The sequence below is a fragment of the Artemia franciscana genome, chromosome 3 (genome assembly GCF_032884065.1).
Source record: "Artemia franciscana chromosome 3, ASM3288406v1, whole genome shotgun sequence".
NCBI classification, from domain to species: domain Eukaryota; kingdom Metazoa; phylum Arthropoda; class Branchiopoda; order Anostraca; family Artemiidae; genus Artemia; species Artemia franciscana.
In genome coordinates this window covers 23,049,096-23,062,243 of record NC_088865.1, presented here as the reverse complement: position 1 = coordinate 23,062,243, position 13,148 = coordinate 23,049,096, and the positions used below count along the sequence as shown (strand labels likewise).

Here is a 13,148-nt window from a genome sequence, read left to right as displayed (position 1 = left end):
AGATAAACCTTAGCCTTGTTTTCAGGCCACCCACATCTAGCACGGAGTTCGACACGGGTTGTGCAGATTGTCGTGTTAAACACGGGCGAATGTCTTCTCAGAACTCGTGTTTAGGCATGTTATGCCGGCGCATTATAATTTTAAGGAGCCCGTGTCCAACACGCTTGGAGCCCGTAGTATGAAAACGTTTTAAAATTTTGCCGGGTTGAACACAGAGAACCTGCAAACGACTTTTGTCAAACCCGCTTCAAACCTGATGCCTGAAAACACAACTCTTGAATCACCTTCGCATTCACAAAATGAAACGCGCCTTCAACTCCTCAGATCTTGTGAATGAGAAACGATGATTAAAATTAGTCGTCGATATTGGTGAGTGATTCGCCTTTGGTGTTAGGTTCTAACTTCTAATCTTGGTTTTTATCGAATTTTATTTATGCTCTAATTTTGGCTTTTATTCGTTCATTTTTCACGTTGACTCTCCGTGTAGTTTGGTTTTCTTGAGACTTTCTGTTCGCGCTGAACGGGGTTGTCTTCCCGAAATATTCAATTTGTTTTCAGTATTTTCGTTAGCCTTAAAAAACAATTTCTGATCTTTTTTCTTTAAATTTTTTATTCCTCCGCAAACGTTTCACTCCCATGACCCTATCGAACTCTTTCAACTCATGATGGTCCAAGGACTATCTAGGGAATTTTCTGAGAGGATTAAAATGTTAATAATTAAAATCATAGTTTGACTCTCCTAAACCAAAATACACTAAGTGTATATTTCACACATGGTTGTTGATTTCCTCCAAAACTTGATATTTGAGGGTTTTAATTTTTTTTTTTTTTGTCTGCTGTGAATAGTAGTGTTGATGTATTAGGTGAAAATCAAATGATTTCGAAGGTGAGAACTCGATTAACATTAAAATGTTAATCATTAAATTCATAGTTTGACTCTCCTAAACCAAAACACACTAAGCGTATATTTCACACATGGTGGTTGATTTCCTCGAAAACTTGATATTTGAGGGTTTTAAAAATTTTGTGTCTGCTGTGAATAGTAGTGTTGATGTATTAGGTGTTTGCAAAATGTTTTTGTCCATGGAAAGCTGTCTCTTGTCTTACATTTTTCCAGGATACCAAATGATTTCGAAGGTGAGAAATCGAGTGGGACAAAGGTTTGTCTTTTTTGCTGAAAAATGGAATAAAATTTGAAAAGAGGGATAATTTATGCCTTTGGATTGAAGGTAAAGCTAAAAATTTTTCAGCTGAAACTGTAATTCATTAGGATAAAATATAGCAATTTGTTTGGTTTATAAACCACCTAGTACTCCCTCGGTTGAGTTCCTTGTTTTGTCTGATGATTATTTATGTAAACTTCTGTCTGAAAAAAATGAGTGTATATTCACGGGCGATTTTAATTTGCTAAGTTTGAAGTTATAATTTTGAATTTTTTAACTTGATGTTATCGTATGGTTACTTTCCTATGAATCGCCTTTCATCTAGAATAACTGAATATTCTGCTACTCTTATTGATAATGTGTTTCTTCCTTCAAATGTAGTACCTGATTCTTATTGTGATATCATGATCCATCCAGGATCATGTGCAATAAAGCGACGAAGCCTGAATCATGAAAAGACTAGGCGTAAACTTATAAGAGATCTTTGGCCGGTAAATCTGCGTAAATTCCGCGAACAAATGAGCGCACTGTCGTAGGAGAAAGTGTATGAAGAATTGGATCCCTCGCGTGCCCTCGACAATTGTCTTGGAATAATTACTCCAGTATTTGATTCTCAGAATTTCACATTCTCAGATTCACAAGCTTGCTACTTGGTCCTGTAAAAGACCCAGCAACTGAAACGTCGATTCGACGCCCTATGCGCCAGCAATGGCTCTGGAGGATCTTTATCCTTATTATTTATTATTTGATTCTACTTACCCCTTGAAGCCGGCTAGGAAAAAAGAACGAGATATTCCCCGAAAACCCTGGATTTATTATGAAGTTGTTGAAGCTATAAAGGCTCGGAACGCTGGCTTTTTCAAAAGTTTAAATGACTCATCTGAAGAAAGTAAAAATGAATATATTCGTCAACAAAATTTAATGAATAAGTTATGACGTTCTAAAAAAAAAGAAATATTAAATTGAAAAATTTAATGAACAGAAAAGAGATATGCGGGGCACTTGGCAGATTATTAACGGCGTGTTTAAAGGCATAAAGGAAGATGATGGCCTCATAAATGGTATCGCTATCAAAGGTATTACAGTCACTGATAAGCAGCAGATTGATGACGAATTTGGTAAATTTTCTCTAGTATTGGAAGTAAAATCAAGGAAGACACTTCCCGCGGAGACCCAGCGAAAAGTGAGACGCTCTTTGGAGATAATCGAGGATAACATCAGAACTTTCAATTTGAGAAAGCGCCAATTGAATAGTTAGCAAAAATTGTGAAGAACTTGAAGTGAAGTCACAAAAAATTGTGAAGAACTTTTACTGCTGGTATTGACGGTTTGATTCTGAAAGCATTCAAAGTAGTTTTAGCGTTTCTACTACCATGTCTTCTTTACCTTGTTAGCCTGTCACTTGAAGTCGGCCAATTCCCTGATGCACTTAAACAAGCGAAGGTCCTACCACCGTTCAAATCAGGCAATAAGTAAGATATGACGAACTGATTACCTATAAGCTTGTTACCACTATTCTCGAAGATATACGAGAAAATGGTACATCGAGGGCTGCATGAATATTTAGACAAGCTCGAAATATTAAGTGAGTCACTGTTCGTTTCAGAACTAGAAATTCAACTGTTCAAGCGGCATATCATCTAATGGAGTGCATTGATAGTGCCCTAGAAAGGAATCTTATCCCTCTTACTGTATTCAGAGATTTTAGAAAAGTATTTGATTCAGTTGCTTTTAATCTTTTATTAATTAGGTTACCTTGTTTAAGAGTCCACGAAAATAATTTGGAATGGTTTAGGTCTTACCTGCATGGTAGGTCCAACAGAGTTACGATATATGATGTGATAGGGAAAGCCTTCAATGTGAATTGTGGAGTGCCCCAAGGCTCTGTATTAGGACCTTTACTGCTTTTGATATAGGTGGATACAATACATTTTTACCTTCCTGATGCCGCAGTTACATCATTCGCAGATGACACAGCACTTACAGTGATTGCGAAATCTATTAAGGATCTTATAGAGGAAACCAATACAACTCAATTCACAGAGGAGAATTTATCTCAATTCACGAAGCATAGTTTTATTGCAGTGAATATTGAGAAGACTAATTATATGATTTTTAGTCACATTGGTGAAGTTGTAAATAATTGTCATAGTATTCTTTTTTACAAGGTGTTTCCAACAGTCAGGTTTTTCAAGGTAGATATCTAGGAATTTATTTTGATGTAAATTTTAGTTGGATTAATCATTGCAATGTTATATCTTCAAAGCTGGCTCGCGGAGTTAGTATTTTAAGAAGATTTCACAATTTTTTTTTCTCTGCATGTTCTGAAAGCAATTCATTATTCGATTGCTCATCCTTATTTAGTGTATGGGTGTTCATTGTATGCAAGCAAATTTTCTAGTCATGTGAAAAGCGTCCAGATTGTGCAGAATAAGGCATTTAGAAGTTTGGGTGAGTATCTTGTGTGTGGTAGAACTAAAAATTATTTTAGAGATCCAGAAATTTTGAATATTAATTATATTAAGTATCAGTATATTTTATTTCTGTACATCAGGTTTTAAATGGATTGTCTCCTCGGTATTTTAGAAGTTTTCATCGATGTAATTCAAATTATCATGATTATTCTACTAAGAACTCTGAACAGTTGACTAGTAAAATCAGGCATACACCACGATCTGGATTTATGGTTAAACATGTAGGTGTTGATATTTGGAACTCAATCCCAAAGTGTTAGGTGGTCTGAAAACCTTATGTTATTTAAAGAAAGAACAAAAAAGTATTTTTTGAGTAATTTGTAAATTATTGTAGCTAAAGTTTATCCCTTTGTTTTTGTTGTTTTTTTCTAAGATGAGAGATGACAGTTCAGAGACTGGATAGTTTTCCGTCTGATTTTTCTTTTTTGCGTATTTCTTTGATCTTAAATGAATAAGTTATCATTTATATGTTGTTGTTTCGATGCTTAACAGGGGCATTTTAGGTCCCAAAACTGAGCAGCATAATGTTGATTGTAGTACATTTTTTGTAATTTTTTGGTTGAAATAAATGCATACCTTCCTACCTACCTACCAGCATTGGAACCCAAAAATCAATATCGGTCGGGCCCTAGAGTGTAAAGACAAAACTAATTTAGACCACTACATTTGTGGACTTTTCTTAATTTGAAACTATCCACAGTTGCCCTGTCCAAATTAGACTTACAGTTAGACTGTGACTACAGTTTAGAACACAAACAGTTTTAAAATGAATTTAGAGTAATTTTTAACATAAAACTGCTACTGATGGGATAAAAGTCGACAAAATCGAGTAATTTCCTAAAATCGAAATCAACACTTAAATGAACACAAAAAGGGGCATGGCAATAGTGACCAAATATAAGGAGAAATTACAAAATTAACGTCAGCAATTTTTTATCATAAAACCCGACACTGTCTTTTCCTTCTGTGGTAATAAAAAAAAAGAAAGAATCAAATAAAAATCAACGGGTCTTAAAATAAAAGCAAAGAATTATTAAAGGTAAAGCGACCATAATCTAATATTTATCGAAGAAGGTCTACAAGACCGCTTGTCCCCCCCCCCGGTGCATATGAAAGAATTGTAGATTGATACTGATACATAATCTAATACATTTGATGTGTCTAAGAAATTAGAAACACGTCGGAATCTGTAATGTGAGGTAGAATCGGATGTGTCAGATTGAATTGCGTTTCAGAATCAAGGAAAACTTGTACATCAGCTCATCACTACCAGTTGCAAAAAAATTAACAGGAGGAATACAAATGCATCAGGCCAAGAACAACAATTCAAGATCAAAGGTAACCCAGTATTTGAAGCTTTAAATTAGTCACGAAATTTTAAAGGCATTTAAGACGTCCAAATTCAAATATTTTTACAAACAAGACGCGATCATAGTTAAAACTCGAATACGTAAGCTATTGAAATATAGTTGGTGCATAACGTGAAAAACATAGAATGGAAGGGGGTCAGAATAAAGGAGCTTACAATTTTAGATGGGTCCTTGGGTGCACTTACTGCCATCTATCCACCATTTGTTAAAATCTCTATAGAACTTAATTTGAATGTCAGTATGCAATTTTTTGCACAGCTCGCAAAAAGCGTGTTTTATTTTCAAATTCACTCCATATTCTTCTTTCCACTTCAAATATTTTCGATATTTATTTGGATCATCTCCAATGTCTCTCAAAAGATTCGCCAATTCATAAGGATCGTAGTCTAAAGCGTTAATGTATGAATTTGGAGGTAAAATTCTTTCATATTCGGCCGCACCATATACAACAGGTATGATATCATATTGAAGTATATTAAATAATTTTTCAGTCACATAATCTTTGCAAAGTGAATTTTCAAAAGACAGATAAAACTTATAATCTCTTTCAATCATCTCGTAACACTTTTTTTTATGTTGTTTTGGACAATTATTGGTCCCACACTTACCATATACATCAACTGGAATATGTCTACGTAGTTCTTGAACATAGTCTTCTCTACCACTGGGTGTTACACAGTTACTAACCATCCAAGCTACCCCTTTCTTTTTAGTAAACTTTTTGTGTTCCAGCTCAATAATTTTTTCTCTTCTCTTAATTTCTCCATAAAACGGAGAATAGATATCCGAATCATTCCTATAGGTAATTGTCCAATTAAAGAAATTATCAAAAAATTGGTTTGTTTTAAAATTTTCTGGAGATTCCATGGAAAAGAACACATATCTTTGACGGTAGGTTCGAGTCGACATGGCTGGAAAAAGCTTTAAACGAGGAGCATGAAAAACAATAGCATCAAATTCAAAGGGAGATCTATATGATGTGTTATTTGTGATATAGCAATTAGTGTATTCGCACTTGTTTTGTCTAAAAGGTACATCTCCAAAACCAAAACCATAGTCAAGAGATTCAAAAAATGGGTTCCATAAAAGTATGACTTTAGTTGAATTTGTTAGTTGCAACCTCGAAACATTCTGCTCAAAATTGTCATCATGAATTGAAGCCAAATATGATGTTAAAACAATCATCAGCGTTGCAAATCCTAATATCCAAACGAATATGAACTTAGCATACATAGTCTGAAGAATCTGAAGAAAAAAAGAACTTTAGAATAAATATTTAAAATTATGTACATTTAAGCAAAAATTAGAGAGAAACAAATTCAGCCATTTGCCAGTTTTCCTAACTGGAGGCTATTAGACCGCTGGGCAGGAGCGCAATTTCGTCAGAATCAAGGGGGGGGGAGCAAACTAGGAGCCAGTTTTCCCAAGTCAAGTCAATGTGACCAAGTGCAAAATGTATATAGTACCATATACAGGCAAAAGCATACTAAAGAAAACTGATCCGTTTCTAATTATACTTGAGTTACGTAGGCCTATCTTAGTTTGACGAGATTTTTGAAGACACTAAATTTCAGCTGGAGGAGGAGGCAATAAAGGTCTGGAACGGCAGGTGCCCCCCTCCCCGCTCTATAGCAAATTACGCTCCTGCTGTTGAGCCATGCCACGACGCTAAATTAAAAACAAAATAGTTTTATAACTATATTTACAGCTATAATCTGTTTGACTAATCTGTGCGGTGGGGCGACATAAAACCAGTGCTCAATATCAACTATAAACATGGTGCAGTCTTTGGACTCAACTTCGAATAATGGGTTTGTGTGACTGTGCAACCACGTGAATGTGGCATGTGTATAAGTTGATTTATTTCTACCTTTTTTCCAGATACAACTCTTTCAAATAGGCAAAAATGCTAACAGGGACCGTATCCACGAATTTTTTCGGGGGAGGGGTGAAGGTATTTTCGTCTGGGAGAGCGGGTACACAAAAGACCTGAACAAAACACAGAAGAAATTTGTTTGAATATGCTTTTTTACCTTGATACGAAATGAAAAAAAATTCGGCGTGGGGTTCAAACTGGGTAGCCCCACTCCAGGTACAGCTTTGAAAACTAAGGACAGCCCAAAAGCCCTAACAGACCAACCTCCTATTTCTGACCAATACACACAAAGTTCGAGGCAAACCAATTATTATTCCAAATGCATCCATGTATACATTTGACAAGGGCTAGATTAAGATTTAGTAATGTACTGTGATACAAAAACTGCAACTAGCCCAAAGACCAATACACTACAATGATTATTTACGATTCATCGTTACTAATTAATTGTTCGAAGATAAATGAACAAAAGACTCAGACCAAAGTACAATCACGAGTTTTGTAAATCGATTGTTTTACAACTAGAAAAAAAGCTTATTAGGTTCCCAAAACAAGTTAAACACGAGTTAGAAATTAAGAACAATCTTCAATTAGTAATATTTAAGATTCTTTTTCAGCAATTAATTAAAAAGAAGTTGTCCAACAAAAAAAGTTAAACAAAGAAGTTGTCAAACTTAAAACGAACAGAAATTACGAGGAATGAACAAAGAGCACACAAAACGAACAAAAATAAAATAAATAATCCCACCAAACATAAAGACAACAGACAACGGTATGGACGAATGCATCATTCGGTTCATGGTAACAAACTGCAAGTAAGAAGAAAAATCCGTGATGTTTCTCCTATGGTTGGGTTAACCATAACATAAAATCTAACAAAAGGCGTTTGATGACAAAACATATATAAGAAGAATTGTCTTATTATGGCTGCTATAAATATGTAAAACTCAAAGTTAAAAGTTAACCACCAAAAGTTATGATTCTGGAAAAATTAGCATGGTTATCGAAAAAAGGGTGAAAAACCAACACAAAAGGGCAATTGACCTTGATGAAAATCACACCATCCAATTCAGAATATTAAAAACCTTGCTATAGAGATTCCAAGCCGTACCAACAAAATACGACATTTTGTATTTTTTCCAAAAAGGATAATCATAGATGTGTGTTTATTTGTTTCTTTTTTCCCATGAGTGATTATATCAAACCAATAGTCTTAGAACTATTGCCAATAGTCTTAGACTGTAATAGTCTTATTACAATCACGAGTTTTGTAAATCGATTGTTTTACAACTAGAAAAAAAGCTTATTAGGTTCCCAAAACAAGTTAAACACGATTTAGAAATTAAGAATAATCTTAAATTAGTAATATTTAAGATTCTTTTTCAGCAATTAATTAAAAAGAAGCTGTCCAACAAAAAAGTTAAACAAAGAAGTTGTCAAACTTAAAACGAACAGAAATTACGAGGAATGAACAAAGAGCACACAAAACGAACAAAAATAAAATAAATAATCCCACCAAACATAAAGACAACAGACAACGTTATGGACGAATGCATCATTCGGTTCATGGTAACAAACTGCAAGTAAGAAGAAAAATCCGTGATGTTTCTCCTATGGTTGGGTTAACCACAACATAAAATCTAACAAAAGGCGTTTGATGACAAAACATATATAAGAAGAATTGTCTTATTATGGCTGCTATAAATATGTAAAACTCAAAGTTAAAAGTCAACCACCAAAAGTTATGATTCTGGAAAAATTTGCCTAGTTATCGAAAAAAGGGTGAAAAACCAACACAAAAGGGCAATTGACCTTGATGAAAATCACACCATCCAATTCAGAATATTAAAAACCTTGCTATAGAGATTCCAATCCGTACCAACAAAATACGACATTTTGTATTTTTTCCAAAAAGGATAATCATGGATGTGTGTTTATTTGTTTCTTTTTTCCCATGAGTGATTATATCAAACCAATAGTCTTAGAATGTTGGGATGAGGATCATTCGAACGAAAATTGAATGTGTAGTGCCTTTTTTAAGGTATTAAATAAAAGAACAAGTTTTTGTTAACTAAAAGTAAGGAGCGACATTAAAATTTAAAACGAACAGTAATTATTCGGTATAAAAAAGGACTGTCCCCTCCTCAACGCCCCGCTCTTTACACTGAAATTTGACTCTTTCCCACAACTCTACTTTCTAAAATAAAACTTTAGCGTAAAGAGCGAAGCGTTGAGGAGCGACCATCCAGCCCCTTTTATATACCGAATAACTTCTGTTCGTTTTAAGTTTTAATGTCGCTCCTTACTTTCAAAACTTGTTTTTTCTATTTAATTTCGGAACGTTTTTGAATTAATGCAGGTTTTGAATTTGGCTTACCGTATATGAATAATTAAAACGAAATTTGCTTATTAATTTTACTTCTTTTTTTTTTAATGACCCTACAATAACCAAAGTTTGATTTTTGTTCCAGTTGTTTAAAAATGACTCGTGAATCACAAAGGATGTTTAATTAGAATGATAACCTCTTTTAAAAGTTAAAAAAGAAACTTTAGCGTAAGAGCGACCTTTAGAGGAAAGGCATATTTTCTGTCATATATGAAGTCATATTTTCTGTTCGTTTTAAGTTTTGATGTCACTTCTTACTTTCAGTAGAAAAAACGGTTTTTATGGCACTTGGCATTTACCAAGTGACATATAGCAATCGCAGTTTCTGTCCGTTTGTCTGTTTGTCGGTCCCAATTTTGCTAGTTCGTGCACTTCCAGATAAGCTAGGACGATAAAATTTGGCAGGCGTATCAGGGACCAGACCGGGTCCGAAAAGATGATTGTATCTAAATAAAATTTGATATTTAGAAGGATTTCGTGCTTCAGAGCTCTTATTTTATATACCAACCAGATCCGGTGACACTGGGGGGAGTTGGAGGGGGAAACCGGAAATCTGGGAAAAAGCTTAGAGTGGAGAGGTCGGGATGAAACTTGGTGGGAAGAATAAGCCCAAGTCCTAGATCCGTGATTGAAATAACCGGACAGGATCCGCTCTCTTTGAGGGAGTTGGGGAGGGGGGGGATTTTCAGTGCTTAGGCGAGTTCGGTGCTTCTGAACGTGCTAGGACGATAAAAATTGGTAAGCGTGTCAGGAATTGCATAAATTGACTTGCTAACAGTCGTTTCTCCGGTTCAACCTTCTTAGGGGGAGCTGGAGGGATGGGAAATCGTGAAAATTGAGGTACCTTTATCTTACGAATGGGGATCGGATCTTAATGAAATTTGATATATAGAAAGATCTTATGTCTCAGATACTCGAATTTCAATTCGAATCAGATCTGGGACATATGGGGGTGGAGGGGGTAACGGAAATCTTGGAAACCGGAAATCTTGGAAAACACTTAGAGTGGAGAGATTGGGATGAAACTTAATGGAAAGAATAAGCACAAGCTTATTCATAAGTGATGGACATAACCGGATCCGCTCTCTTTGGAAGAGTTGGGGGGATTTCCAGTGCTTTGGCGAGTGCTTCTGAACGTGCTAGGACGACGAAAATATGTAAGCGTGTCAGGGACCCGAACAAATTAACTTGATAACAGTCGTTCCCGATTCGATCATCTGGAAGGGGCTGGAGGGAGAGGAAAAACTGAAAAACTGAGGTATTTTAACTTAGAAGTGGGTGATCGGATCTTGATGAAATTTTATAATTAGAAGTACCTCGCGTCTCGGAGCTCTTGTTTTAAATACTGACAGTATCCGGTGATATTGGGGGGAGTTGGAGAGGGAAACGGGAAAGATTGGAAAACGCTTAGAGTGGAGGCTCAGGATGAAACTTGGTGGGAATAATAAGCACAAGTTCTAGATACGTGATTGACATAACCAGACTGAATCCGCTCTCTCTGGGGGAGTTGGGGGAGTATTAATTCGAAAAAATTAGAAAAATTGAGGTATTTTAACTTACGAACGGGTGATCAGATCTGAATGAAATTTGATATTTAGAAGGAATTCATGCCTCAGAGCTCTTATTTTAAATCCCAACCAGATCTGGTGGCAGTGGGGGCAGTTGGAGGGGGATCCAGAAATCTTGGAAGAAGATCAGGATGAAACTTGGTGGGAAGAAAAAGCACAGAAAGAAAAAAGGTGATTAACGTAACAAGACTGGGCCCGCTCTCTTTGGGGAGTTAGGGGGTCCAGTGCTTTTGCAAGTTCGGTGCTTCTGGACGAGCTAGGACGATGAAAATTGGTAGGCGAGTCAGGGACCTGCGCAAATTGACTTGATAACAGTCGTTTTCCCCGAGTCGGCCATCTGGGGGGCAGAAGGAAGAGGAGAAATTAAAAAAAAATGAGCTGTTTTTAACTTACGAATGGGTGATCGGATCTTAATGAATTTTGGTATTTAGAAGGACATCGTGTCTCAGAGCTCTTATCTTAAATCTTGACCGGTATCAAGTCTCTGATTTTCCTTTTAAAGCAATCTATTGATTGTTATAATTTTGCTAGACCTCATGCCATATGAGCTCCGGGCTCTTCCGACCTCGTCATAAGTGCCATATATTATTTAATTGCTGATCGTTTTTTAAATAATTTCAGGACATCCAGCTCCTTATCCATGGAAAATTCCCTTCCTCCACGAGAAACTTCTCCAAGGAAAGATTCTCCCATGTAACTTAAATTAGCTACATTTGCGGAATTAATTTTGTAAGGCACAGCAACAGAACGGCCAAAGAGGTCGAAACTATTTCTATGAAAAGGAAAGTTCCAAGTTGAGCAATTCTCAAATGACGGAAATTTATGAAACAACAGATCTTTAAAAGATATACGTAATAATTTATGTTCTTGTTAAACTTTAATGCTATTCCTTACTTTAAGTTGGAAAAAAACTTTGTTTTATTTAATGACAACAAGCCGAAGACATACAATATCATTGGTTTATTATCACATAAAAATCGTTTTATGAACTGCTTAAGATAAAATCAAATGCTAAGATTGGCCGGAAATAACAAAAACAAATTATTGCTTACATTGGCAATTATTTAACAAAATTCGAACCTTAGCGTTAGGAACGAGCCATTGATGAGGGGAGAACTCCCTCACATACGTAATATGAAGGGTTCACCCCCTCGTCAATACCTCACTCTTTACGCTAAAGTTCGAATTGTTTTCCAGTTCTTTAATAATGACCCCTAAATCACAAAGGCAATTTAATTAGAATAAATAGCTCTTTTGACATTACTAAAAATACTTTAGCGTAAGGAGCCAGGTATTAGGAGTCATGCTATAATATATCCTGTGGTAAGTTCATTAGCATAACCGGTTACTATCACTACTACAGGCCCGATAACTAGAGCATTCACCTACATACATGACCAGCCGCCCAGACAGGTATCCAACACTTTTGGGTGAATGACATACATATTTCTGTCAGGACATGATCGGCAAATATTCAATCCTCGCTGATAAAAAGAGTGACAAGTTATTATAATACTTAATATTCAAGTCATGACAATTATATGAATAAATGTTTTGTCTTTTTAGAAAATATTGCTTAGTATTGGGGGTATGCATAAAATCGAAGTTAATCAAGTCGTATATATTTGAAGTGATGACAAGACAACCCTACAGCCTCCAAGAACCCCAATGCCCCTCCCCAACTTTTTGTCCCCCCACCTCTTTTTGGGACTTTGAACATTCTGAACTTATAATTTTTTTTGGGCTTATCTTAAGAGAAAATATAATGAAATATTTTACGGAATGGATTCATTATTATTTTTTGATTATATTCTACATTTGATTATTTCAGTAAAAATATTTTATGCATCACTTTGTTATGCTTCCATTATTTCAAGGGTGCAATAGCAACTGGAACGTTTAGAATGTTTATTAAAAATTCGGAGTTGTAAGAAAAGGAATTTTCAGAAACATATATACTAAAACTCCCGTGGTTGCTCAGACACTCAGGTATAGTGAGAGAGACAAGCAAACAACCGCTCAGACACAAAGGTGCAGTGAGAGAGAGAGAGGGGGGAGAGCGATAGAGATAGAGACAGAGAGAAAGAGGGAGAGACAGAAACACCTACAAACACACAGATTCAGACATATAAACGGACAAAGACAGAAACTGGGACAAGGAAACACCCGCTCAGACACACAGGCACAGAGAGTGAGAGAAATATAGAAATACTTGCTCAGACACACTAGCATAGTGAGAGAGACCAGAAAAGAGCCGTTCAGACAGACATACATATTGAGAGAGACAAGCAAAGAGCCACTCAGACACACA

At 35.8% G+C, this 13,148-nt stretch overlaps 1 protein-coding gene across 6 annotated transcripts in view; it reads right to left on the bottom strand.

Moving 5' to 3' along the window:
- Nucleotides 1–809: 809 nt before the first annotated feature.
- LOC136025036 (alpha-(1,3)-fucosyltransferase C-like) overlaps nt 810–13,148 on the bottom strand; it is a 94,910-nt gene continuing 82,571 nt past the window's right edge. For all 6 annotated transcript variants that reach the window (XM_065700689.1, XM_065700686.1, XM_065700687.1 and 3 more), the window contains exon 2: nt 810–6,252. In XM_065700689.1, the coding sequence (XP_065556761.1) occupies nt 5,167–6,240 (1,074 nt within the window). In that variant the 5' untranslated portion in view covers nt 6,241–6,252 and the 3' untranslated portion in view covers nt 810–5,166. The remainder of the gene's footprint in view (nt 6,253–13,148) is intronic.